Genomic DNA, 25,416 nt, shown 5'->3' on the forward strand with positions numbered 1-25,416 from the left:
TAAAACATCTTATGCCTTAGAAACCATATCAATGTTTTTACAGTATTATTTTATACTATTGCTTTTAATGTATGCACTTTACTTAACTATAAGTATTGCAATAATATCGATCCATTTCTCTTGTATGAGAAAAGAGACTGATCAATAAATAACACCTTTTTATTGAACACGCCCGTCTCTTCCTTTTCTCTACAATCTGATGAGACTAAGAATGCACGTACTGACTGAGTAAAATAATTTGCCTTTTGTTCACACGACTCTCGAGATTTACTCTTGATTAGGGGAGAGCAAAGTTGTCATGTTCTATGGTTGTCAGAAACTAAATCCCTTCTTGTCTAATCAGGGAAGTTAATTCCTCCTTGAACATTCGAGAAAGTTTCTAGTGAACTCTGAGCTAAGCTGGCAAACCCAAAACTTTAAGTCTAGTATCGACAGTAGTAGACCTAGTTAACGTCTGGTCTAGGCCTTTACTGCTGTAGGTATTATTCCAATGCGCAGAGCCTATTGGGATGATAGGAACTACACTACATGGCGCCCAACGCGTTTGGAAAGGGCGATAAAACTAACGTAAGACATTTAGAGTAACTCAGTCGTGCTTTCTCACTCAGACCCCTTTTCCCATAATACTCCAAAGACGTCTGGAGTGGGTGAAAGGTTATATCCGCCAGACCTCGCAGGAGGGAACTCCTATGTATGGTTCTTGGTATAGTCAACGTTGAAGGATAAACAGTTCCAAAATATTGTGCATCTAACCTTTGTTTCCATAAGAAACCTGATCTGCAAACAAAAGAAATAACCATCCTGTCAGTAAAATGTCAGAGAATGAGGATGAAAGAGAGGCAGTTAGATTAGCAACTGAACTCGCAGCAGCTGATGCTACCATGCAGGCAGCAGACCAGGATATAATACTCATCCCGGTCATCAAAAGGAGATCTATAACCCTAAAACCTATAGAAAATGGACTGACACCTAGAGGTGGCACAGTCATATTCGTAATTGAGGCACACGAATATCGGCAGACAGAGGTATACTATTCATGGATACATTTTCCAGCAGCAAATGCTGTAACAAAGTACTTCCACTATTACAAAATAGAGGAACCTCCTAATGAGTACACTCCTTTCGAGGAGGTGGAAGTACCACTCAAATTTCAAGAGCATTTGCTCTTATTTGATGGCGCCCTAAAACATAATAATCACATCACCAGGCTCGGTCCTTTAGGTAGACCAGGAGCAACGTGGCCGGTCCTAGCCGGATACACACCACATCCAGACATCAATGAGATGCCAGCAGCAGAGCTGTTAACACAGCTAAAACAATTAATAAAAATACATAGACAATTAGTCCAGTATGTGATGCGGACTTCAACAATTCAGCCAGCGATTAAACTCCCACAGCTGACCCCTCACCCGGGGAACACAAATAAAATTACACCACAGAACATCCAGTCCTGCCTAGGTAAAGTACCGGCTAAACGGGAACAAATACCATTCTGGCTAGCGCAAAAAATCACCCAAATAGAGGCGGTGTTTCCTGACACCACCCCGCTAGAAAAGCACAGGATTCTGACTATCTGCCTTCCAATGGGAATCGCACCACACATTGAGGACTGTGACACTTGGGGTACAGTCTTTGCTTCCATCTACACAAAAACGCACGGTGTTCCATCCATTTCGGTAATACCAGATGTGCTAAAACAAATTCAAGATGAATATGGTCCAGAACCCGCTTTAACTCTTGGTATGAAATTACTGAAAGACTTCAAGCAGGTCTCGGCTATATTATTAGCCAACATAAAAGGTGAAGCAGCAAACGTGGCGATCCGCCAGAGGTTAAAAGAGACAGATATAGCAGACCAACCAGCGGAAATTGCCAGAATCATAGAAAAATCCTATAAGGAACTAGGTAGAGATAGTTTAGGTGGAATACCAGTAAAACCGCAACTAATTGAAAGTCCTGAAAAAATATTTTTTAATAATAATTCTACATCACCAAAAAAGAACTGGGATGGAAACAAACAATCCAATCCTAAAGAAAAGAAATTCCAGTCCCGAGGAAGGTCTCCTAGGCGAAGAGAAAAATCTCCGAACTAAAGACACAGGTCACCTCAGAGTGACCCCTCTGGGAAAAGATATAACCTTAGAAATAGGGATAATATTAAAAAACCTGATAGATATCAAGACATTGATACACGTCCCTCTCAATCTTTTCAGACTTCCTCGCAGAAATCGGAAAGAAGAGGACGATCAGAACAAAGAGAAGAGCACACCAAGTCCAAAGACAAGGAACCTGCTCAACTAAAAAAGAAATTACAATTTCCAAAAAAGAAGGTAGCCAGTATCAAGGTAGTTAACAATGCCGAGAATACTGAGGACACAACTGAAAAACGGAGAGTGGGCTCAGACAATGCTAGACAGCGCAGCAGAAGTGAGCATAGCTCGCAAAGTCCTTATGAATCATCTGGAGACAGTGGACACGAATGAATATCTTCAAGTGGAAACTGCGGACACTAGAGTTAGCAAACCTCACAAAATATACGAAATAACATTGCGTATAGAGGGGGATAAGACTAGGAAAATAAGGGGACTATTTTGGGATAATCTCTCCAAGGGCTATGATATCCTTCTAGCTGAAAAAGACTGGCCACCAGAGTTTGTCAGGGAGTGCCCTCATGGCGAAGAAGTAATTATGCCTGCCTTCTCAAATCAAATTCCAATTCATAAAAAATACACACTTGCTAGAAAGTGGGCAGTGGCTCTAGCTCCTGCTTTATATAAAAATCATGTAGGATGGGATGAGGATTCTCCTCCTCACAAAATCCAGTTAAAATCACAACCAACTGCACAAAGGCAGTACCCAATTAAGCAAGAAGCTAAAAAACAGGTAAATGAAATACTAGATCAGCTAGAATACCAGGGGGTGATTGAAACTTGCACCTCACAAATGAACAACTCTTTGTTTCCGGTCTCCAAACCAGACAATTCATATCGTCTAGTTTTGGATTACCGACACCTTAACACATGTTGCAAAACTTTTGCAGTGCAAAACTCACACAGTGCTGCACTAATGAAAAACATAGTGCGCAAAAAATACAAAACAACATTAGACATCTCTAATGGATTCTTTTGTCAAAACATAGCACCAGAGAGCAGATATTTAACTGCATTCTCAATAAATGGCACTCAAAAACAATTCTGTCGGTTAGCCCAGGGGTACAAGAACAGCCCGGGAGTATTCTCAGCGAGAGTAACAGAATTACTACAACTATATGATGATGAAGCATTATCTTATGTCGATGACATTTACTTAACAGACGATGACTTGGAGACTCACTTGAAGAGAGTGAACACCATAATACTTGGGTTCGCAGCAGAGGGTTACAAATTCAACTTTAAAAAATCCAGAATTGCCCATCTGAAAGTCCTGTTCTTAGGATATGAATTATCAAGTGAAGGCAAACGCCTGGCCGACAATTTCCTAGAGAAATGTGCCGTAATCCAAGCACCTAGAACACTAAAAAACCTACAGTCGATTCTAGGCTTCCTAAATTTCGGAAGAACATACATTGCAAATTACGCAGAAAGGGTCAAACCCCTTTATGATCTGATAAAACCAGATTTTAAAAGAGCCAATTGGACTCAAATACACACAGAAACTTTGAGATCCCTACAAACAGACATGCTAATTAAAACAAAATTAGAAACACGTGATAACACACGCAATCTTGTGATTCGAGTCATCCCAGGGAGATGCGGATTCACATACCTGACCTCTAATGAGGGAGAAAAGGTACCAATTGCATTCAAATCACACTTGTACACAGAAGCTGAACAGAAATTCAGCAACAAAGAAAAAATTGTTCATGCAGTTCAAACCGCAATAGCTAGAGAAAAAGATCAAGCTGACGGTAGACATATCACAGTCAGAACAGCAGAATCAGCCTTCGAGGCACTAACAACACCGTGTAATTTACCAACAACAACATTAAATCCAGAATGGATACAATGGGTGAATTCAATCACAACGGACAAAGTATACTACTACTTTGATCCAGAACTAGAAGAATTAAAAAATCTAGAATATGAAGAAACATATCCTCTGCCAATCGACATTCTGCCTTTACGACATTACGCCTGTGTAATCTATACAGACGGACATGCTCAACCCTCCGTTTGGGGAGAACAAGCATACAACCCCACATGTGAGATTACAAAAGAAGTGTGGCGCGGAGGTAAACTAAAACCTCTATTAACAAAAACACACTCAGTAGCAACTAATTCAGAACAACAAACTGAAATATTAGCTTTGAAAATGGCGCTAGATAATGCGGATCGCGAATTCCCGACACTTATAGTGTCAGATTCATATTACTGCGTCAAATCATATAACAGCGATTTGCAGACATGGATTCAAAACGGTTACAAAGATGACACAGATGCACCAATAAAGCAAAAACTGCTCTGGGAACAAATAGCTATTTTACAGAAAGAGCTACCAAAGACTCACGTGACACACTCACTGAGTCATCAGCGTGATGGCGTTCACGTTGCAGGGAATTCATTGGCCGAAACAGCCACAGCGGCAGCCACTAAATCGGCTCCCGTAGTTTGAAAAAAGCGTACATTAAAATACATTGACGGTGAAACAATGCTGGCGGTGAAAACGTCATCAAAAGGCGACTGCTCAGCGTTACCGATCAACTATCCACTCAATTATACATACATAATCGATGCAAACTCCGTCCCTTTTGCTCGAATCCCTGGAGTGGGGGATAGAGTGATTCCAAACATGGACAGGAGAAACTTGTTAATCGCAGACGCACATATGGGCGAGGGTCTCAGACACCTCAAACTAAAAGATTCTCTGGAAGAATTACAATCACGGTACTGGTGGCCAGGCATGAGCCTGCGTCATACCATGTTTGTAAAAAACTGCCCAAACTGCAACAGAGATCGCAGTGGGGAGAGAAACAGTTTAATACCTCGTCGGTTTACTCCAGGAAAAATCAGGAGTAAAAAGGAAGGGTTGCGATTAACATATACAGGCTAGTTCCACTTATAATGTAGATCACCAGCACTCGGCTGACGTCTGGACTGTTATACAAAGATTTGCGAGTCTAAATGGCATATACGCTAAGAGCATGCTACGTTTGACCATTGTTTTCACTCTAGCCCAACAGCCTGAGGGGAAACATGACCAAATGAGCATAGCCCAGCGGGAATCTTCTCACTTCCTTCCTGAGGGTACGGGATGGTGTAAAGAAAAAAACAAGGCATAAAGCAATCTATAGCGGAAAGGATATTAGGTTCGGGAGCTGGGTGGGTCAAACATCTAATAAGTGTCCAACGTAGTCTCAATAACTTGCCAAGAAATTCTCTGAAGGGATTCAGTGCGTACAAATTATTATTTGGAACTAGGATGATGATCTCTGACATTGATAGTCAGACTTCAGTGGTGAAAGAAAAAAGCTTTGATATCAAAGACCGTTTGGCTATTTTGCAGGACTTACAGAAAAGCAGTTCCTGTCTTGTCTGTCAACGGGACAAGATCAGTTGTACTACCGCCACTTGCTGGTAAAAAGGAGAACCGAGTTGTATCCATCGACCTGGTAAAACCACAACATGTGGCCGATAACAAACAGTAGGCCAAGTGGACTCCCAATAAGTAGCAGAACACCAAGGTTTGCTACCAGTACAGAGGTCCTAACAAAGAGGCTCATCACATTCGAAACGCCTACAGAAGAACAACATGGACTATGCAACAATGCAATAGAACTAAGACCTCTGAAAACCCAAATAAAAACATTTAGCAGAGACACACCAATCTATAATGAAGTAACAAGTGAAAATGCAAGTAACAGAAATCCTGAAGCAATTGGAACAATTGACAGAACTGCATCCGGCTACTTCATAAACTTCGATGATTCCTCTGAAGGCTTCAGTGAATCAAAGACACAGCCATCATCAAAAACCTTTAAAGATAAAGCTAAGGAACTTTTGAAACAACTGAAAGAAACATATCTGATTTCCCCATGGATTGAATTTTGGGTGGGTTTTGGTGCATTTATCCTCATACTTTGGCTCATCATGATACTAACATTGGGACGCTTCATTGAGGGAAAATATGCAAAAATGGACACAGCAAGTCAGAAAATCAACTTGATCCTCAAACCACACACATCTTCACACGTCGAGAAAAGAGAACTTTCTTCAGCCAACTTCACAGCCAATCCGATACCTGGTGGGGTAGCATGGGACAACACTGACTATGAAATTTATGGTCCGGTCGAGATCCTGAAATATCCACACCAAATTAAGATCTCCTTGAGTGACTTTGTAAAACCAAACTCATTTGCTGATGATTGGGACTTCGAAAGCATTAATAATATGATGTCTGACTTAGTAATGTCTGCTAAATTTACCAAACATGATTATTTGCAGGGTTCTACAAATTATGATAGTATGTACTGTTATAACCACTATGGTAACCATTTTTTACATAAATCTGCACAACCTAGAAATGTTTTAAATTATAATCAATGGGAACATTGTGCAACACCTCCAAAAGGGAGCTCAAGAACCGTTTACGACAAATATTCATATTTTTCAGGTTTTAACACAAGTAATGCTGAAACATTTTATTTTAAATTGTCAAACAAAACAGGGACCAAGACCATGATAACCAACACAAAATTGTTATATTCAGACTCATTCTTTGAAAAAATGAATACTTTTGGTTTTGATTATTGGGACAAAAATGTTGAATTAAAAAGTGTTTGGGGTACAAAAGAATGGCAAGTACAGGGTATAGAAGCTTTGTTTAAGCCTGCATGATCCCAGAACAAATGATATGTTTAAATGACACTGTTCAACAAACCACCTGTCTTGGCCTAGCCAAAATCAAAGATTTAAATAAACCGTCTATTCCAAAGCCAACAATGTTTAGCAACACTTCTACAGATGAAGAGATAGACGTAAACCATATATTAAACCAAAACAGAACACATCCTGATTGGAAACAGTGGTTGATCTGGCCCACAGATACTAATAACTGTCAAGACAGATTCCTGAACAAAACACAGGTGTTCAAAATGACCAGGCCAGACCCAAGATATCCTCAAAGACATCACCCAGGGATAATAACCACCTACAGTGTGGGCAAATTATGCCTTCAGTGGCTACAAACTTCCACACTGGCAGAAATTAAGCAACACCTAACTTTACTTACTGATGGTGCTGACTTGCGTGATTTCACTTTGGGACCACGCAAACAGCGTCAAAAGCGTTTCATAGCAGCCTCTGTATATGCAGCATACAATGAGGCCTGGAAGGTTACTCAAATTGAAACAGCAGAGAGAATACGGGAAATTGACCGTATTAATTTGGAAAAATCACTTTCTGTAGTGGACAATGGGTTAATGACTCTGTCCTCCAGAATTTTTTCTTTGGACAGCATTGTGTCTTCAGCAATCGACATATTATCGCAGGACTTACTGTTATTACAACACGGTCAGTCTCAATTGCGTTCTATTGTACAGCTTGGCTGGACGTTACAAAATCTGCGTTCAGGCTATGTGCCTTAGCGTTTAATCAACACAACGTCACTATTCCAAATCTTTAACCTTACTGATAGACAAATCAGTATGGCACAAAAGGGTGCTGATTATACAATCTTGAGCATTGAAAAACTCGAAAGATTACCAGTGACAATGTCAGAACGACCTGTCAGTGAATGGATAATACATGGGATAATAAATATTCCAATCTCAACCTTCAGGTTTCAATACTGCCAAAAATATATACAGGCTGGCATGTACGAGAAATTGGGAAAGGGGTACCTTAAAACAACATGGAACCTGCCCTATTCACATGCATGTGTCAGTAATAAAGGACAGAAAGTGTTTCTTAGTGGCAACAATTGTGCGATGTCACTAAGTGGCACACTTCTGTGTAACGGAATTAGTTTGCATGGAGCCTGTGAAGGGAATTCATACAACCTTTCATGTCACCAGCAAGGCGCACCTGCAACAGAAATAGAACCATTCTTTCAAAGACTCTATAATGGGAGTTACATTCTTATTGTAGACCGCAGATGTTGTAGTCTTATGCCCGGGACTCCTTATCTAGCAACTACGACTGTGAAGGTCAAGTGCTGTGGACGCTCATTGTTCCCCAGCTCCTTCCCAGACAAGGAGGCAAGGGCATGGCCCGATTTGAAAATTACTTCTATTCGAATAGATACTTTAAGCAGAATGAAAACAGTGCTTCTTCAGACGCCTACCAGGCTTTCGTCATCAAAAGAAACGTATGATCTACAAGTCGCAAGGACGACTGCAGAGACACATACATTATTATCAACTAATTCCCCCGTACATTTCGCGGAAATCCTGAATGAAATCTTAAATATTTCTGATACCAATGGGGTCTCAAAGGTATTTAAGACAGTATTTTCGATGGCATTAACACCATTCAAAGCCATACTGGGTATTTTTCCAGATTTCGTCCATTCGATTTTTGGCGGACTTCCCCTGATCCTGGGACTAATTGCAGGAATCCTATTCCTAGTCCTTATTTTTCGTTATGGCAACCCATGTCACAGACAAAACTCTGGCGACAAGAGAAGAAACAATCCTAGCCATTGGATACCGGGACCGGATATCAAAAATCCTGGGACTCTCCCGGCTTAGAGACCTGAACATGACTTGGTTTCTATCATTTCGACCAATGTGGCAAAGATGTGTTTTACCTGTATTGAGGTGTCTGCTATGCGGAGAAGAATGCGTGTTAGACACCTGTCTGACGCTACAATCGGATGCGCCGATGGATGCAGAAACATTGTTGAGCCCGATCAAGGTTCATGCTATGTGCTGCCCTCAAAGGCTACCAATCCTGATGACGGCATTCGTGGAAGCTTCACCACTACGATTGATGGGTAGTGAAGTTCAAGATGAAAGCAGCATCGAACAGGTACGACCTTCTGTCAGTAATGCAAATCAGAATGTCAATGGAGACAATCATGTGCAAGAATGCATGATTACACCTATTTCCGAGTTAGTGGAACTTTCCCAGGAAGCTGTTGACAGTTTTTTCGAAAGCCTGAATGATATGATGTTCTCTCCAGAACAGAAATAGAGACTTTTGAGCAAGCTCGCACACGGCGTTCCCTGAATTCGGCCTTCAACTTTAAAAATAAAGTCACATGAACAATTTTCCCTCCAGTTCACGGACAGCAATTTTTCAGCAGCCCCAAATATTTTTGCATATTTTTCGGGACACTATCTTCTGCTTAAAGTAAGAACTATTCTTAAAGAACTAAGGTTTCTAAATTTTAGATAGCTTATAGACATTAGCTGCCCGCTGATACGTTCATAAATATTTTATTCTGTGATGGAATGGTCTCGAACTTTTTTCTGTATTAAGAAGCCATTCCATGTGTAATTCTCATATACCAATTAAGCAATAATGTATACAAATGCGATTACTTTGGCATTTTTCTACAGCTTGAGTGCATACAATACATATGTCTGCAATTTTTCCGTATATTTGAAAATTTCAAAATGCTTTCATGTATTTTGGGGTGGTAAGGTATACACTATACTCTATAGTATGTTGTACTATGTTATACTATGCATAGATTAGTAAATATGTACATAGTTAGCGTGGAGTGGGTGTGATGTATTCCTATAGGTTCTGAATCGATCCCCCTATTCCTGACCCTATTCTAGTTAAACAAACCAACAAGTTAACTAGCAGTCAGCCCATGAGGCAGAAAACCCCCATGATGCAGATACCGTTATCTGACGCAGTCACACTACGGCACAGGAACGTGTTATCTGATTAGGTCATAACGCTTGCGATCTAATTAGACAAGCGATATTCCTCCAGCCCCTGATAAGGCATACGGAGTTCTCATAACAAATCAAACCTATGACAACCTGGGCAAAACCCTGCGGCCATTGTTTTGATTTCACCGAGAACTTCAGTAAAAGAATGTGCTAACGAGCAAGTGGTATGACATCCTTATTGACGTATCTATGTCCATCCTTACGTCAATCTCGGCACCTTAAAGGTATAAATATTACCGATCTTGCCCTATGCAAAACACACACGCGTGGTGACGAGACGGAGCAGCCATACTTGCCGAAGCCAAGAGCAGAGCAGACCCCGCTGGCAGCAGCCCCGCCTTCCTGACGCGCTGAGAGACGCGCTGCTTTCTCCTGCCGAGAATCCAGCACCGGCGTTTCTGGGCAGCCCTCGCAGGCAGCCTGGAATATCGAGACCAGAGAGAGAGATACCATTCCTCATTCATCCTAACTTCCAGGTACAGAACTGAATAACCCCTCACAGAGAATTCTTTAGTTATTCACTTGGCAAAAACAAACTTAACTTAAACTGTAACTTTCTATTCCCGCCCACGTATTAGGCTTAGGTCAGGTACACGGGGTAGGCGTATTTAGAAACACCAGTTGAGTACGTTTAGTCAAATGTATATGTGTATGTAATATATTTTATTCATTTTAAAACATCTTATGGCTTAGAAACCATATCAATGTTTTTACAGTATTATTTTATACTATTGCTTTTAATGTATGCACTTTACTTAACTATAAGTATTGCAATAATATCGATCCATTTCTCTTGTATGAGAAAAGAGACTGATCAATAAATAACACCTTTTTATTGAACACGCCCGTCTCTTCCTTTTCTCTACAATCTGATGAGACTAAGAATGCACGTACTGACTGAGTAAAATAATTTGCCTTTTGTTCACACGACTCTCGAGATTTACTCTTGATTAGGGGAGAGCAAAGTTGTCATGTTCTATGGTTGTCAGAAACTAAATCCCTTCTTGTCTAATCAGGGAAGTTAATTCCTCCTTGAACATTCGAGAAAGTTTCTAGTGAACTCTGAGCTAAGCTGGCAAACCCAAAACTTTAAGTCTAGTATCGACAGTAGTAGACCTAGTTAACGTCTGGTCTAGGCCTTTACTGCTGTAGGTATTATTCCAATGCGCAGAGCCTATTGGGATGATAGGAACTACACTACAATAGGTCACCGCCGTCTGTAGTCATAGTACACCTGGGAGGCAACGACTTGGTGACACTGGGTAGAAGAGTGTTACTTGAACGAATTTTGTCAGTGGTTAGCTGGTTGGCTAAAAGAGTCCCGGGGTGTACGATTACCTGGTCCCATATGATTCCTAGGAAGATGTGGCAGGGGGGCCTTTCGGTGTCAGCACTGAACCATTCAGTTAAACGGGTCAATAATAAAATAGGTAGATTGTTCCTTTCTGCGCAGTTGCATAACATTCCTCATGGGTGTATTCGGGGTGATCAAATGTATCTGCACGATGGGGTTCACCTGTCCAGGGAGCGGAATGACTTACTCATAGGAGACTTCGTAGCATGGCTAAGGGGTTTGAGGAAGCATGACCTTTAGGAGGATTTGGGGGGACCGGATAGTCGGTCAACTATCCGGTCTGTGGCGGTAAGGTCATGATCGGTGAGCAGTAATTTCAAGGTCCCTAGAGTGGGGCGCCACCCACAATGGATGGGAGCGCCCGGGGGAAGACGGCCATTGGCCCCTTCCACGGGGAGGCGGCACCCACTAAGGATGGGGCGCCTAGGGGGAGATGGCCATGGGCCCCTCCCAAGGGGGGAGGCGGTTAAATGCCCCTCCTACTAATTTCCCGGGGCCGGATATCCGCGACGGCAGATAGAGAGTGTGGGGATGGGGGCAGAGTCCACGCTGTCCTTCCTACAGAGACCTCATACGGGAACTCGGACGACCCTTAAGATGGCGTCGAGTAGAAAGGGGGCCCCCACCACGACAAGGGAAGTTACAGTTGGCAATGAGGGTACAGTCCTCTGCGCATGCGCCGCTCACACCGTGAGGGCGGGAGTCTGGTAGTAGGGATCTGACACCGGTTAAGACCTTGCCGTTGGCCCTTAATGCTAGGATGTACAATTTGAGTTAGAGTGTATGCATTTTCAGGATGTTAGCCAAAAGTACATGACTGCATCGAAATGTAATAAATGACAAATTGTACATTATGCATAATGATGAAACTTTTATTTAATGTTTTAAATTTTGTTTCATATTTTAATAAATATGGCCGGGAGGGTGACTGCCTCCCGCCTTCCAAAAGTTCAAATATTGTCCGACTTTCCATTCTTGGGGAAACGTGTTGGGAGGGGGTGGCGGGCATCCCGGCCATACAGGCCCTGAAGCTGTGCACTCACAGTGCTGGCAGCCCTCTGAAGGGGTGGAAAAGGATCCCACGAATCTTGGTAAATATCCCCCTAAAGGGAGAACTCTAATGCTTTTTTTAAGTGCAGGGGGCACCCTAAGAACACTGAGCGGCTTTGAAGCAGAATGCGCTGCCCCCCGGAGCGCCGGTTCACAGATGCCCTGGAGCAGCGCATTCATTGTAATAGGACGCACTGCCCCGGTTTGTGCGTGGCCCAACTGTGTAACCCCTTCCATGCTCATGACGAGCTGAGCTCCTCATGAGACACACTGCTCGTCTGCTGGTGACGAGCTGAGCTCGTCATGACCACACCCGTTTCTATTGACCTCCAGCACAGCAGGCAAATATCTCAAGCAGTCAAGGTGTTAAATGTGCCCTATGGTACAAACAGGGACAGTGTGCCCTATCCATAATACCGCCTTTGGACATTAACTGTATCAGACTCTGCTGGGAGTGAAATCATAAATTTAGCCTTGTGCAGAATAACAAATGTATTATTCAGCAACCTAACAGAACAACGGCACCCTGATTTCGAGCGGCCTAAATAGCTGCATATATGTTTATGTGGAAATGCCGGGTATTTACCAGAACAGACAGTTGTTGGTGCACCATAATCCAAATTATTCCCCAAAACCTCATAAGCGGGCGGCATTTAACACACCTGAAGAACTCCTACCGAGCAGAGTCGGATTTTAATGTATCAGGTGCCATAAATTTCACACCAGTTACCAGCTGTAATGAAGACCTGTGTGGAGAGACATGTGAGTGCAATGGCTTTCTGGAATATAATCAGGTTCACATGGCACATGGTAATTTTCTTTAATTTCCTTTAATTTTCGTGCTTTTTTATGAGCTAAATAATGACTGTTTGCTAGACGGGTAGCATTTTGACATTCACATCTAGCCATACTCTGAGAATAAATAAATAGGAATGATCATATACACATTGCTAGCTCTTAAATTGATTTTAAATGTCAAGTCAAAGGTAAACAAATCTGTCTGTTCTAAATTCTTCTGTGAGGTGTGATTATTTTTTAGATATTGCTCATCGCTCATACAATCAGACAGCACTGAATTATACCAGACGATTAGAGCGTACATACCAAATCCTTGATATATGTCTTCAAATATTTGAATATGACCCCTTTCTCCAAACTCGTTGGCATGATTCACAAGAGCATCCTTTACAGTCTCATATCCAGATAGAATCACCATTTTCTTCATTCCTATTTGAAAGCTGAAAACCGAACCATATTTTTGGGACAGCTGGAAAAATACAGAGCACAGGGTATGGTTTATCAATTGTAGCAACAACCGTTTCTATCCCCAACAACACCAAGATCTTGGAAGAAATTGTTTCTTGCCTAGAAAAAGGTGTAAACTATCGTTCAGTAATTTTATTTACTTTATTTAGGTCGAAGACCATTTAAGTAATGCACACACGGATTTTCTATGCAAATAAATAAAACTTTCTTAAAAACATCATAACAATCTCAACATTAAGATTAAATCGTAATTAAAGCATAAAAACCAATCAACACGTACTAAATAAAAACAAAATTTCATAAAACACCCTAAGAAGGGGCACCTATATTTTTTTCCTTTGATTCAGGTACCAACATAACTTTACAACGTATAGGCCACATACTTTCAAGAAACTTTGCCACAGAAAAAAACTATTGTGGATGGCATATTAAATCTGCAAATCCTTATAGCTACTGTATGTTGGCGAACACCCAACTGTTGGCACAAGGTAATAAACCAGCTTTTTCCCTGTTTGAGAGAAATAGGACAAAAAACAATAAATGGCTGTCAGTTTCTTCGACCCCACCACAGGCTAAACAGATTTTACTACCCTCTATTCCACCATTTCACTTAGAGGTAAAGGCTGCAAGTACGAGGGTACCCAGCCTGAGACAGATATAAAGAGACAGGTTCTAATTCATCCATATATGGATGTAGGGAGGAAAATGGCTACAACTCAAAAGAACGTTGGGGCATATTATCAAGACAGGCTTGAATTTGTGTCATGACTCAGATCAGTCCAATTGAGTGGTCTTTTCTCCTGTTTCCTATAGGTTTCACATATTTCAATCACAGTAACATCTCCCGCCTTGCTGCCTTGCAAGAACATCTTTCAGGTCTTCCCTGTAATAGGCTAGTTGAGGGGCACACCAACGTAGCAACTAGAATAAGATAGGTTTACGGCAAAATCCCTAGTCTTGCCTAAAAACCAATGGGGAACTTATGGAAAGTTTGAGGGCTGATCTAAGATTTTTTATTCCCTCAACCTCCAAGGCATTAACCTTAGTTGGACTCAGCATCATACAAAGCAGGGGCAGCTGCTCTAGCTCTTCAGACTTCAAGCAGGATGGAAGCAGATCTTAGAGACAAAAGTTAAGATAGTAGCAGCCATATGGTTTATTAGGAGAGCACTTTTTGTGAGTTGGTCAGACCATGATTTCGAGAAAGATAAATGGATACAAAGGTAGTCAAAACTGGGCCCTTTCTCCAACTTCTCCCCATCTATGGTAAAAAGAAAAACGTTGTGTTACTTGCCTTAATTTTCAGACCGTGATCAAGACAACATTTATTGAATTTCTCCAAGAGGTTTTCGAAGCCTTTTCCGGTCTTTAATAATAGCAAGATGTTGTCAGTGAGTAATTAGGTCGGGACCTTAAAACCCGCAAGTACGGGAGAGTCATTGTCGCAAATATCGCTAGACTTGTTAATAAACACAAGAACCGCGTTGGGGCAAGTACGCAACCCTGCCTAACCCCCTTTTCGACTCTAATGGGGTCAGTAATAATTTCACCATTAATTCCCCAGAGGACTTGAGCAACAAAGGAATAATATAGCTGAACAATGATGCCAAGAAGGGGGCCTGGGAGCCCTGGCTCTTTAAGTGTGCCCCGAGGTTATTCCTAGGTACCATATCAAAAGCTGATTTTTACGTCCACAAAGGTGACATAGAGGATTTACAATTAACTGGAACCAAAAAACCTGGTCTACAGTGCTGACCTTTGGTCAAAACCCTGCTTGAAATTGGGTCAAAACCCTATTTTCACTAACCCAGTTCATAAGACAATCCAGTATCAACTTGCAGAATATTTTTGGGCTAGAATCTAGCAAGCTAATTGGCCAATACTTAGCAGGATCAACTTTAGAGCCTTTCTTTTTGATAGGAATTACTTCAGCACCCTTCCATGATGTAGGGATATCAGCTCCTGCCATTAGAGCCTTTGCCACCGACTAAGATATGGGGCCCAAAAGTAATTTTCGGAAGTAAAGAGCTCTGTTGGATGTCGATCCAGCCCTGGAGCTTTACCAGATTTGTGACAAGTGATGGCAAGGTTACATTCTGTTACAAAAACACCCAGCAAGATGAAAAATGGGCTCAAGCCAACTGAGAAGCATCTGTGGGGGGGTGTGTTAAGGGGGCCACTGTATAAAATTTCAAAATGAGATACCCATTCCTCTTTAGGTATAAGATATTCTGGCTTCGTCCTTGATGTAATGACATCATGAGTAACATGCCAAACAGCTGATTCATTTTTGGAATGCACTGCTGCCAAAATATTACACCAGATATTAGTTTACAAGATCGTTTTAGCTTGCTTTTGTATAATTTTGTTGGAGGGTCTGGCAGATTGAATATCAAACTGATGGCCACTGTTAAGAGCTTTAATACGGTGATTATTTGCTAACCTGCAGCTCTGATCAAACCATGTAGGATTAGGTTTCAGGGCAGGGTCCTTTAGTGCAGGCGGTTTAGTAACAAATGGCATTTTAATTTCATAGAACCACTTAGAATGCATATTCATAATAAATTCGGGATGCAGCTCCTGTTCAGCAACTTGTGTAAGAATGGAGCACTGGCCATGATTACATTTTGCCTGGGCATATCTGTCTTCCACTACACTTGCACATTTAACCATCCTACGATGATTACTAACTGTTGGGATCTTGTGACGCTTGTATCTGCATTCCTTTTATCTTGTGTTCCCTGCGTGGAACATGGAAAACTAGTTGAGTGTCCCTAAAATCTATCCAGTGAAGACCTGATGCTGATTATCCTCCTTCCTGCAAGTCGCGGTTTCAGTGGAGCTTGTGGTGGAGTTTTACCTCTTTATATATACATTTCAAGTTCATCATGTTAATGCTTGGTGTGCGCGTCATCATGCGTCACACTGCTTCAAAGAAAGCTCCTGTTGTAATGGCAACCTGTGAGCACGTCAGCGCGTCACTTTGATTGAGACAAAGCCTTGTTTTTTATTTTAAATGGCACGCATATCGACATGTGTCACATTACATGTCAAGACTGTGTGAACTGTGGTATCGTGAGGGATACATTCTAGTGTTGCAGTATGGTGTAACCCACACTGAACACCCACCCACCACAGGCGCCATCAGTCAGATGACCCTGCTAATAAAACAGGCTGAGCGCACGTGCTCAGGGCCAGTTAACTAACTACAGTTCCGGTGTCTGCGTCACCTCATTTATCAGTATGAGGGCCTAGGGCCCAAATACCACGTGAACAACAACTTTAATTGTCAAAAACCTTTTTGTGCCTAACATTGCCCCATATTCTATGAATATTTTACAGACAGTTATTTTTTTTTATTACTGCTGTTGGCTTTTAGCATCTTGTACAAGTTATTATAACGGTGACACACACACCAAGCGTGTCAGCCTGTTTTTTCCTTTGGGTATTGTAGTGACACATGCACACCTCAAGACAACATCCTTTAGGCATGTTAAAACATAGTTACGTGCACATCTAGTGTGGTGTATTACACAGCATCACTTCTACTGCATTATTAAGTATGTCGGTGATGTGCACACCCTGCTCTTCTTAAATGTACTTTTTGATATTTCTTTACAACTTCTAAATTATTTACGCAATTTGTAGTAAATGTGTCTTTCTTTTAATTCTATTGTAGTTTCTTATCAACTTAGGTCATTATGTACAGTCTTTGGTCAGAGAAGCGGTTGGAGCTGATCTGACAAGACGCCTGAGCTTGTATACCTGTGGGTTTTTTATACTTATATATTGAATTAAATAAGTATTAATCTTTACCTGACTCCTCCGCTTTTTACATTGGCGACGAGGTGCTCTAATTTTTTATTTATTGACCCACTGTGTGATTCAAGCAACTTTCTGCAAATTTTTAAGAAGAAAACTTCTTGAAGATCTATTTAAACGTACTTTGTTTGGCCGGTTTGGCGTATATTTATTTGAGAATTTTACTCGGTTGTGAATTCATGAATTCCAGGTACTGTCTTATTTATTGATCTTCCGTTGCTCGTGCGCCTAGTTATCGCGTCTCTTCACCTGTTCACGTGCAGCCACTGTGACGCAACCCAACCACGGTTGCTAAGGAGTCTCTGGACCGCATCACATGCTTGGAACTCTTTCTGAGGTCTGAGACGTTTACGGAAGGACGTAACGTCTTCATCCATATTTATTGATGTTCCGAAGCAGATTGAAAAATTGAGAATAAGTCAATATAGCGCATTTGGTAATTGAAGCTTATTTATTATTGCGCGTACAATAAAACGACTATTCAATTCACATACTTTACTGGAATTTGCGGATTCAATTTGCTTATTAAATTTTATTAACAGTGATATGCACCCTAGTTCATTGTAATAGTGCATGTTACATTGCTAGTAATATAGCAATAAGTTCAATTTCTATACTACCTGCTACAGTGATATGCACACTTGGTTATTTTAAAGTGCATGTCACATCTTCACTACAACTGTGATCTGCAGACAAATAAATACAGCAATAAATTAATATTCAAAGTTATCTGCTACAGTGATATGCACACTTTGTTATATTAACTTGCATGTCACGTCTTCACTACAGCTATGATTTGCGCACAATTCTTTTTTTAATTGTAACTACAGAAACGCAGGTAAGACTTCTGGCATGTCGTAACCCTACTTTAAATGAAGGTAATAGATTTTGCTAAAGGCATTGAGAGGTCAATTGAATCATCTACAATTATTGCTGCTGAAGATGTTAAAAGTACTAACACTCCTTCTGTTTGTGCTGTTCAAAATTGTAATAGGAGTAGTTTCAAAACGGGTAGAGAGTTTAATTTATGTTGCATTAGGTGTGGTTCTAAAACACATTTGGCAAACTCTGTTAATTGTCCTGCTCTTAAAAAAAAAAGTGTACCAAATGTAGGAAAGTTGGTTATTTTTCTTCTGTTTGTAAAACCCCCAGGAAAGGTTGTGATTCTAATTTTACTGTTAATAGTGTTTCAAGTGTTGAACATGATATGCAAAACTTAATTATCACAATTTATGATGATTCATTTAATGATTCCTTTAACAATGTCACTCTTCCTTTTAAAGCTCCTTTAGGGACTGTTCATGTTTGTGATATTGCTTTTGAGGCTATGACTGATTCTGGATTGCCAGTGGCCATTTAATCGGATGTTTTTGTTTCTGAAAATTGAGACAGTGTCAATCTTACTGTTTCAGATATTAGTCCTAAAGCTTTTGGCAATTTTGACATCAAGACGTTAGGATTCTTTGAAGATTCTTTGAAATTTGAAAATCGCATGATTTTTACTAAAAGATATGTGGCTATAGATTGAAAGAATATTGTTGGATGGTATGAATTAGGAGTGAATTTATGTCCAGGGTCTGACCGTCCTATTCAATTGAGAGACATTTCTATTAACAGTGTCTCTTTAGAGAACTCTTCTTTATCTTCTATTCTACACAAGTACAAGAAAGTCTTTGAAAATGTGGCGGGGGAAGATAAAGGATTTTCACATAGAATAAAACTTAAAAAGGCAGCCTTACCCATACAGCATAAAGTGCGGATGGTACCTTTGGGAGTGAGAGATAAACTCACACGACATCTGGATGATCTTTGTTCACAAGGCATCATAGAGCCTACTTACAGCTCTGAGTGGGTTTCTGCGATTGGTATCGCTCTTAAAAAAAATCAAGATATCAGATTATGTGTGGATCTTAGATCTCTTAATAAAAATATTGTAGTTGAAACATATCACTTACCCAGAATTCAAGAAATGCTGGCTGCTGCTAACGGTGCAACATGTTGCTCAATTATTGACCTAAAATCTGCCTATCATCAGGTAACCCTTGATGATTCTTCAAAAGATCTTACGGCGTTGGTTTGGTTGTACAGGTTTTTGAGGATGCCTTTCGAACTGGCATCAGCGGCCAGTGTTTTCCAGAGATTAATTGAGAATTTGTTTTTTGTTTTAAAAGGAGTGCAGTCTTTCCAAGATGGCATTTTGATTTTTGCTAAAACTAGTGATGACCATAATTCCATTTGGAGAGGGTTTTAAAAACTCTAAAGAGCAAAGGCATGACTGTCAGCAAAGAGAAGTGTACATTTTTGGTCAATGAAATCATCTATTTAGGTCACAAGATTACCCCTAATTGTATTTTTCCTAAAGAGGATATTATCAATACTTTGGAAAGAGCTAGTAAGCCACAAGATAAAGATTCATTACGCTCATTTCTTGGTTTAAGTGAGTATTATGCCAAGTTTGTCAAGGGCTATGCTTTTGTGGTTGAGCCACTTAGACGACTACTCAAAAAAGGTTCTAAATTTGTGTGGAAAGATGTTCATGATGAAGCCTTCAGCAATTTTGTTAAACTCATTGATAAAGCACCTTGCCTTAACACTTTTGATCCTCAGGGAAAATCATGTGTTACTGTAGATGCTAGTACCATTGGATTGGGTGCAGTTTTCACTCAAATTGTTGAGGGAAAGGAAAGGGTAATTTCGTTCATTTCTAGAGGTATAAGAGGTGCTGAAGTTCACTATAGCACCATTGAAAAGGAAGCCCTGGCTTGCGTGTGGGCTGTTGAAAAGTTGAAGAATTTTTTGTGGAAATACCTTTTGTTTTGGTTACAGACCATAAACCTCTCGTTTATATGATGGAAGGGGTTAGAAGTGGGAAAGCTTCATCTAGATTGGTTAGATTAATTGTGAGACTGCAAGAATTTTACTTTGAAATACAACACATTCCTGGTGGAATTTGTTTTACCGCAGACTGTCTTTCAAGATTACCACCAGTCAATGAATCTGATGATGAAGTTTTTGATCATCATGAATGTGTTGTAGCTTCGATTGATGCTGTTGATTCTTGTAATTTCGCTATTTCTGAGAAAGAATGGATTAATCAGGCTACCAAAGATAATGTTTTAGCCAAAGTTAAGCAATATGTGATCAATGGAAGGCTCTCAGTTAAAAATTAGAATTACCTCTCAGAAGCTTTCCACAAATTGCTGTTGAACATGATATTTTGTTAAGGCAAGATTTGTTTTTAACACCAACTGGTCTCAGAGACAAACTCATTCATTTCGCTCATTCAGGACATCCAAGTATGTCAGGAACAAAACAAATTCTTAAGTGTCATTATTGGTAGCCTGGCATGGAAGCATCTGTGGAAAGATATATAGATAATTGTTCTGCGTGTGTAAAGTCAGATAAGCACTGATGATTTTTCTAAATGGTTATATTACTATTTTGTTGAACATCCTACCACAGATGAAGTTATACTTTTCCTGGATAACATTTTCAGGATTGAAGGGGCACCTACGTCAATTATGTCTGACAATGGTGTTCAATTTATTTCAAGCAAGATGCAAATGTTTTTGGGAAAAATTTACTGTCTATGCTAAAATAGCTCCTCTTTATAGTCCTCGTTCTAATGGTCAGATTGAGAGAGCAAACAGATTTTTTAAAGAAGGCATTCAAGCTGCTTTGAATTTCATAAAGAAAAAATATGGAGTTATTATTTAACTCCTAACACCTGTAAGGAAGTTTCTCCTTATTTTATAATGAGAGGTAGATAGGCAAGATCTTTGTTGATGCCTTCCTTGAGTAAAGAAAAGATTCTCATAGATAATGTGGAAACTTCTATCAATAAAGCTAGGAACAACATAGCTTCATCTCTCATGTTTGGGAAAACGTACCATGATAATTCTCACCATTGTAAGAATAAAAGAATATCCTATTTCTTCAGTTGTCCTTTGAAGCACACAAACACGTCCTGCCATTACTGATTGACCTATAGGTGCTGTCATAGATTGACTTATGGGGTTGGGCAAGAACACGACTCAATGGGGACGTTCTGGTCACATGGTGTCTTGTTTTGAATGTTTTCCTATTGGTTAATATTTGGTGCATGGGGAGTATTTTTCTGTGGGTGTATATGGTTATAAAAAACTGTAAGCCACGGAGCAAAGTGGCAGTCTCCTGAGAACCTACTATTGATGTACTTCTGGGACAACTGTGAATAAGCTGCAGCTAATAAATTGGTTTGATTTCAGGCGTGCCCTGCGCCGCCAGGCCCTTCTAGGCCCGGTTCTTCAGTCTTCAAACTCCTTTCCGGTTGGTTGGGGACAGAGACGGGATTTAGCATTATAGTGCGCTCAAAACTATTTAACCAGCATGCCTTGCCTGTGGCACAGCGGGCGCACCGCCATGCACCGCCGGTGCACCGATGGCATGCCAAAGGCCAAATGGAAATACTATATTCTATAGCCCCCAGACTCTGCACGGACTGAGGAGGGATCTTAACGTAAACTGTTTGCCCGCTATGAAAGTTGAAAATAGACCATCTCACTGTTCTCACTGTATTTTCACCTTCCGGCCATATAACAAAACTGTGAACCCTCTTGCTAACCCAGCTTCCTTAAGGAAGTTCCTTCTGAATTGCAGATCACTCCCCAAACACTCAACTGAACTTGCTTTATTAGTAGAAGAGCTAAAACCTGATGCTCTTTTTTTAAACCGAGACATGGCTTCATGGTGAAGCTGATCCTGTCCTTGTTCAAACCCTCCCCGCAGGTTATTTAATACTCAGGGCTGATAGCAAGATTGGTAGAGGAGGTTGGTTTAGTTATCATTTTTAAAGAGACCTCCAATTGTCGGATTACCACATTATCTCTATCTGATTGCGAGAGCCTGGCCTTCTCTTAAGAGTTTTCTCCGACAAGCACCTTTGCTGGTCTACTAATTTATCGCCCCCCTGGGGCCGTCAGGCAATTTCTTACTGACCTCTCCACCACCATTGCTAACCTGGCCTTTTGCCCCGTTACATTTTACTGTACTTGGGGATCTTAACATCCACCTAGATGATCCCGCCGACCATGCAGCCAATGAGCTATCAATGAAACTCTTAGTGCTTCAGCTCATCCAGAAAGGATTTACATCAACGCACATCGAAGGTCATCTTTTTGACCCTGTTTTTAGTAACCTGCACAAGATCGTCGTACGCACTCCAAACACACTCCCTTGGACGGATCATTTCTTGATCCCCCTAACTTGGGAAATCTGTGGACCTACCTTCTCTTCCAACACAATGCTGGTGTTGGGCCAAGCTCCCTACTGACAAATGGACTTAAGTTCTTGAAGCCACTAGACCAGCCAGTGACCCCAACCCCAACTCCAATACGGCCAATGATAACTTCAATCACTGGATCCTAAGCTTCCTAGATTCAGTCCTCCCTAAGAGATCCACCCATAAGAAATGTAGACCAGGTTCTCCCCTAAATTAAGAAAATTAAAACAAGCATGCAGAAGATTAGAAAGAAGGTGGAGGCAGAATTATTCAGAACCTAGGAAATTAGACTATAGAAAGGCAATCAGGCTATAAAGGTCAGGAATTAAAGCTGCCCAAGTCACCTTTTATGAAGAGAAAATTCACCTAGCCGCAAACTCACCTAAAGAGATTTTTTGAATTGCTAAAACTCTATCCACCTTGCCCCAGAAACCACAAATCTTAGAGAGGGCACTTACGTTCTGTAATAACCTAGCAGAGTTTTTCCATAAAAATGTTTTAAATATCTAGATGTCCTTCCCAGCCTCTTCGAATGATCCCTGTGCTTCCCATATTGCAGGACTGCAAACTGAATCCCAGTTCTCATTAAGACAACTCCCTCTCTTGGACTCAGACTCACTTGATCTGATTGTGCTCACGGTTATCTCGGGCTTTCCTACTGATCCTGCTCCCCCACAGCCTCTTGCCTTTGTTGCCAACACCATTCACCCCGTAATCCTTGACATCCTGAACTCGCCCATCTCTTCGGGTACGGTCCACCTTGCTTGGGAATGTGCTATGGTGAATGCCCTTTTAAAGAAACCAAACCTTGACCAGTCTAACTTAACCAACTATCATCCCATATCCCTCCTTCCCTGGCTGAGTAGGCCACTTGAGAAACATATAAATACCACGCTGATAGAGTATTTAGAGTAAAACAATCTTCTCCACTACTTCCAAACAGGCGTTCATCTTCAGCTAGGGACTGAGACCGCCCTTCTGGCAGTAACTGAGGCGGTGAGGAAGATACTGTACCAGGGAGGCACTACAGCAATCATCCTCCTAGATCTCAGTGAAGCAATCAACACTGTCAATCTTAACATCTTGACCTGTCAACTCAATAATCTTGGACTGACCAGCACAGCATTAACCTGGTTCCAGTCCTTTCTCAGCGACCTATTTTTTTTTTAAGGAGATGCTGCTCCAACTGGTTGCCTTTTAGCTTTGGAGTACCCCAGGGTTCCTCCTTGAGCCCTACGCTATTTAATATCTATATGAGACCCGCGGCGGAGCCTGTCCAACCATTCGGCATAAAGATCATCACGTATGCAGATGACACGCAGCTCATGGTGGCATTAAACCACCCCGAGGGGTCATCTAGCACCCTAGGTCCTTGCCTAGAGGTGGTGGCCGAGTAGATGGAACTCTCATGCCTGAAGCTCAATGGGGACAAGACCGAGCTCACGCTCCTCGGCAACTAACTCCTCCTTTAACCCTGCTCTCCTCTGGCCGGACTTCCTTGGTCATGCCCCAGATCCAAAAGCCTAGATCAAGATCCTTGGTATGTGGCTTGACTGCTCTCTTAGCTTCAACCACCAGGCCACCAAGCTCTCAGCCATCTAATACGGCCTGATGAGGATGTTGCATAAGATCCTCTCCCTCCTTCCCTTCCAGGCAGGAAGGATCATGGTCCAAGCTCTCATTCTTTCTCGCCTGGATTATGGGAATGCCCTCCACTTTGATGCTCCTCAATTCACTCTTCCTAAACTCCAGACGTTCCGGAACAGTGCTGCTCGTCTGCTCCTTCAGATTCCTCTGCAAAACCCTTCACTGGCTCCCTATCATGGCAAAGATACGATTTAAGGCCATGTGCTTGGCTCACAAGGCCTCTGGAAGAACAGCCCGGTCATTACCCATTCCCTCATTACCCTCTACCATCCCCTTAGAAATCTCTGCTCCAGCTCCTCCTTTCTTGGCGTCCTGAAAAAAACTATGAAGGACTAGATGGGGCGGGCGCTCCTTTTCTTTCAATGCCCGAGCCGCTGGAACGCCCCCCCTGAGGTTCCGTGAGAATCATTACGACGTTTTGGGCATGCTCGGATATGGACGAGTTTGGTATCTATGAACCGTAAATGACGAGATTAGTAGGTGTATGCGTTTACGCTACACTACTTAGAAGGGTTCGTCTCCTTTACGGGTTTTTCCATCTGAACCCTCGGGTTCCATTTTAGATACGGCATCCATTTTGTTTCTTGCCCTCACGTAGCCAGCGAAGGGACAATGTCCGCTTCGTGACCCTGGGATTCCCAAGCTCTGGCGGAAGATGAATATTCTTTGGGGTCGTCTTTACGACCAGGGGAATGACACGGCAAAGGCAGATGGCTCAGCTTGAGGCTTATTCTGCCGTGTTGGTCTATTGTTTCAGCTTTACATATGTTAGGTTTGAGTCCTTTGATCCTGTGATCACGCTTCCGATATTGCCCCCACACTCTTCTGTTACGGTTGTCTGTCTTTCTTACACCTGTTCCTGTCTCTTTCTTTCGCCTGTTTACAACTAGAGTGGAATGTGCCTCATGGAGAGATGATGTGCTTTTGCAGTTGGGAACCGGCAATGTTACTATAATCATGTTCCGGGCTTCTGACAACATGAATGCAATCCTTTTGAAGTTTACTGTGGGAACTGAGTTGTAACCTTTTGTTCGTTATGTCGAGCAATGACGAAAATGTGTATAAAATAAGTGATTCCCTTTTGCAATTTGAAGCAGACTCTCAGAACCTACACTATGTTGTACTTCTTGCGATTTCTGTATCCCTGCAGTAATAAACGCTGATCTTTGACGC

The 25,416-nt window shown here is 41.4% G+C and overlaps 1 protein-coding gene across 1 annotated transcript in view; it reads right to left on the bottom strand.

Annotated features, from left to right (window-relative positions):
* The window catches only part of LOC144826913 (cytochrome P450 2K1-like), a 190,296-nt gene that overhangs the window by 151,246 nt on the left and 13,634 nt on the right, over positions 1 to 25,416 (bottom strand). Inside the window, exon 2 of the mRNA XM_078685371.1 lies at positions 13,353 to 13,515. Within this exon, the coding sequence (XP_078541497.1) occupies positions 13,353 to 13,515 (163 nt within the window). The remainder of the gene's footprint in view (positions 1 to 13,352; positions 13,516 to 25,416) is intronic.

The sequence above is a fragment of the Lissotriton helveticus genome, chromosome 4_1 (genome assembly GCF_964261635.1).
Source record: "Lissotriton helveticus chromosome 4_1, aLisHel1.1, whole genome shotgun sequence".
In the NCBI taxonomy this organism is placed as follows: domain Eukaryota; kingdom Metazoa; phylum Chordata; class Amphibia; order Caudata; family Salamandridae; genus Lissotriton; species Lissotriton helveticus.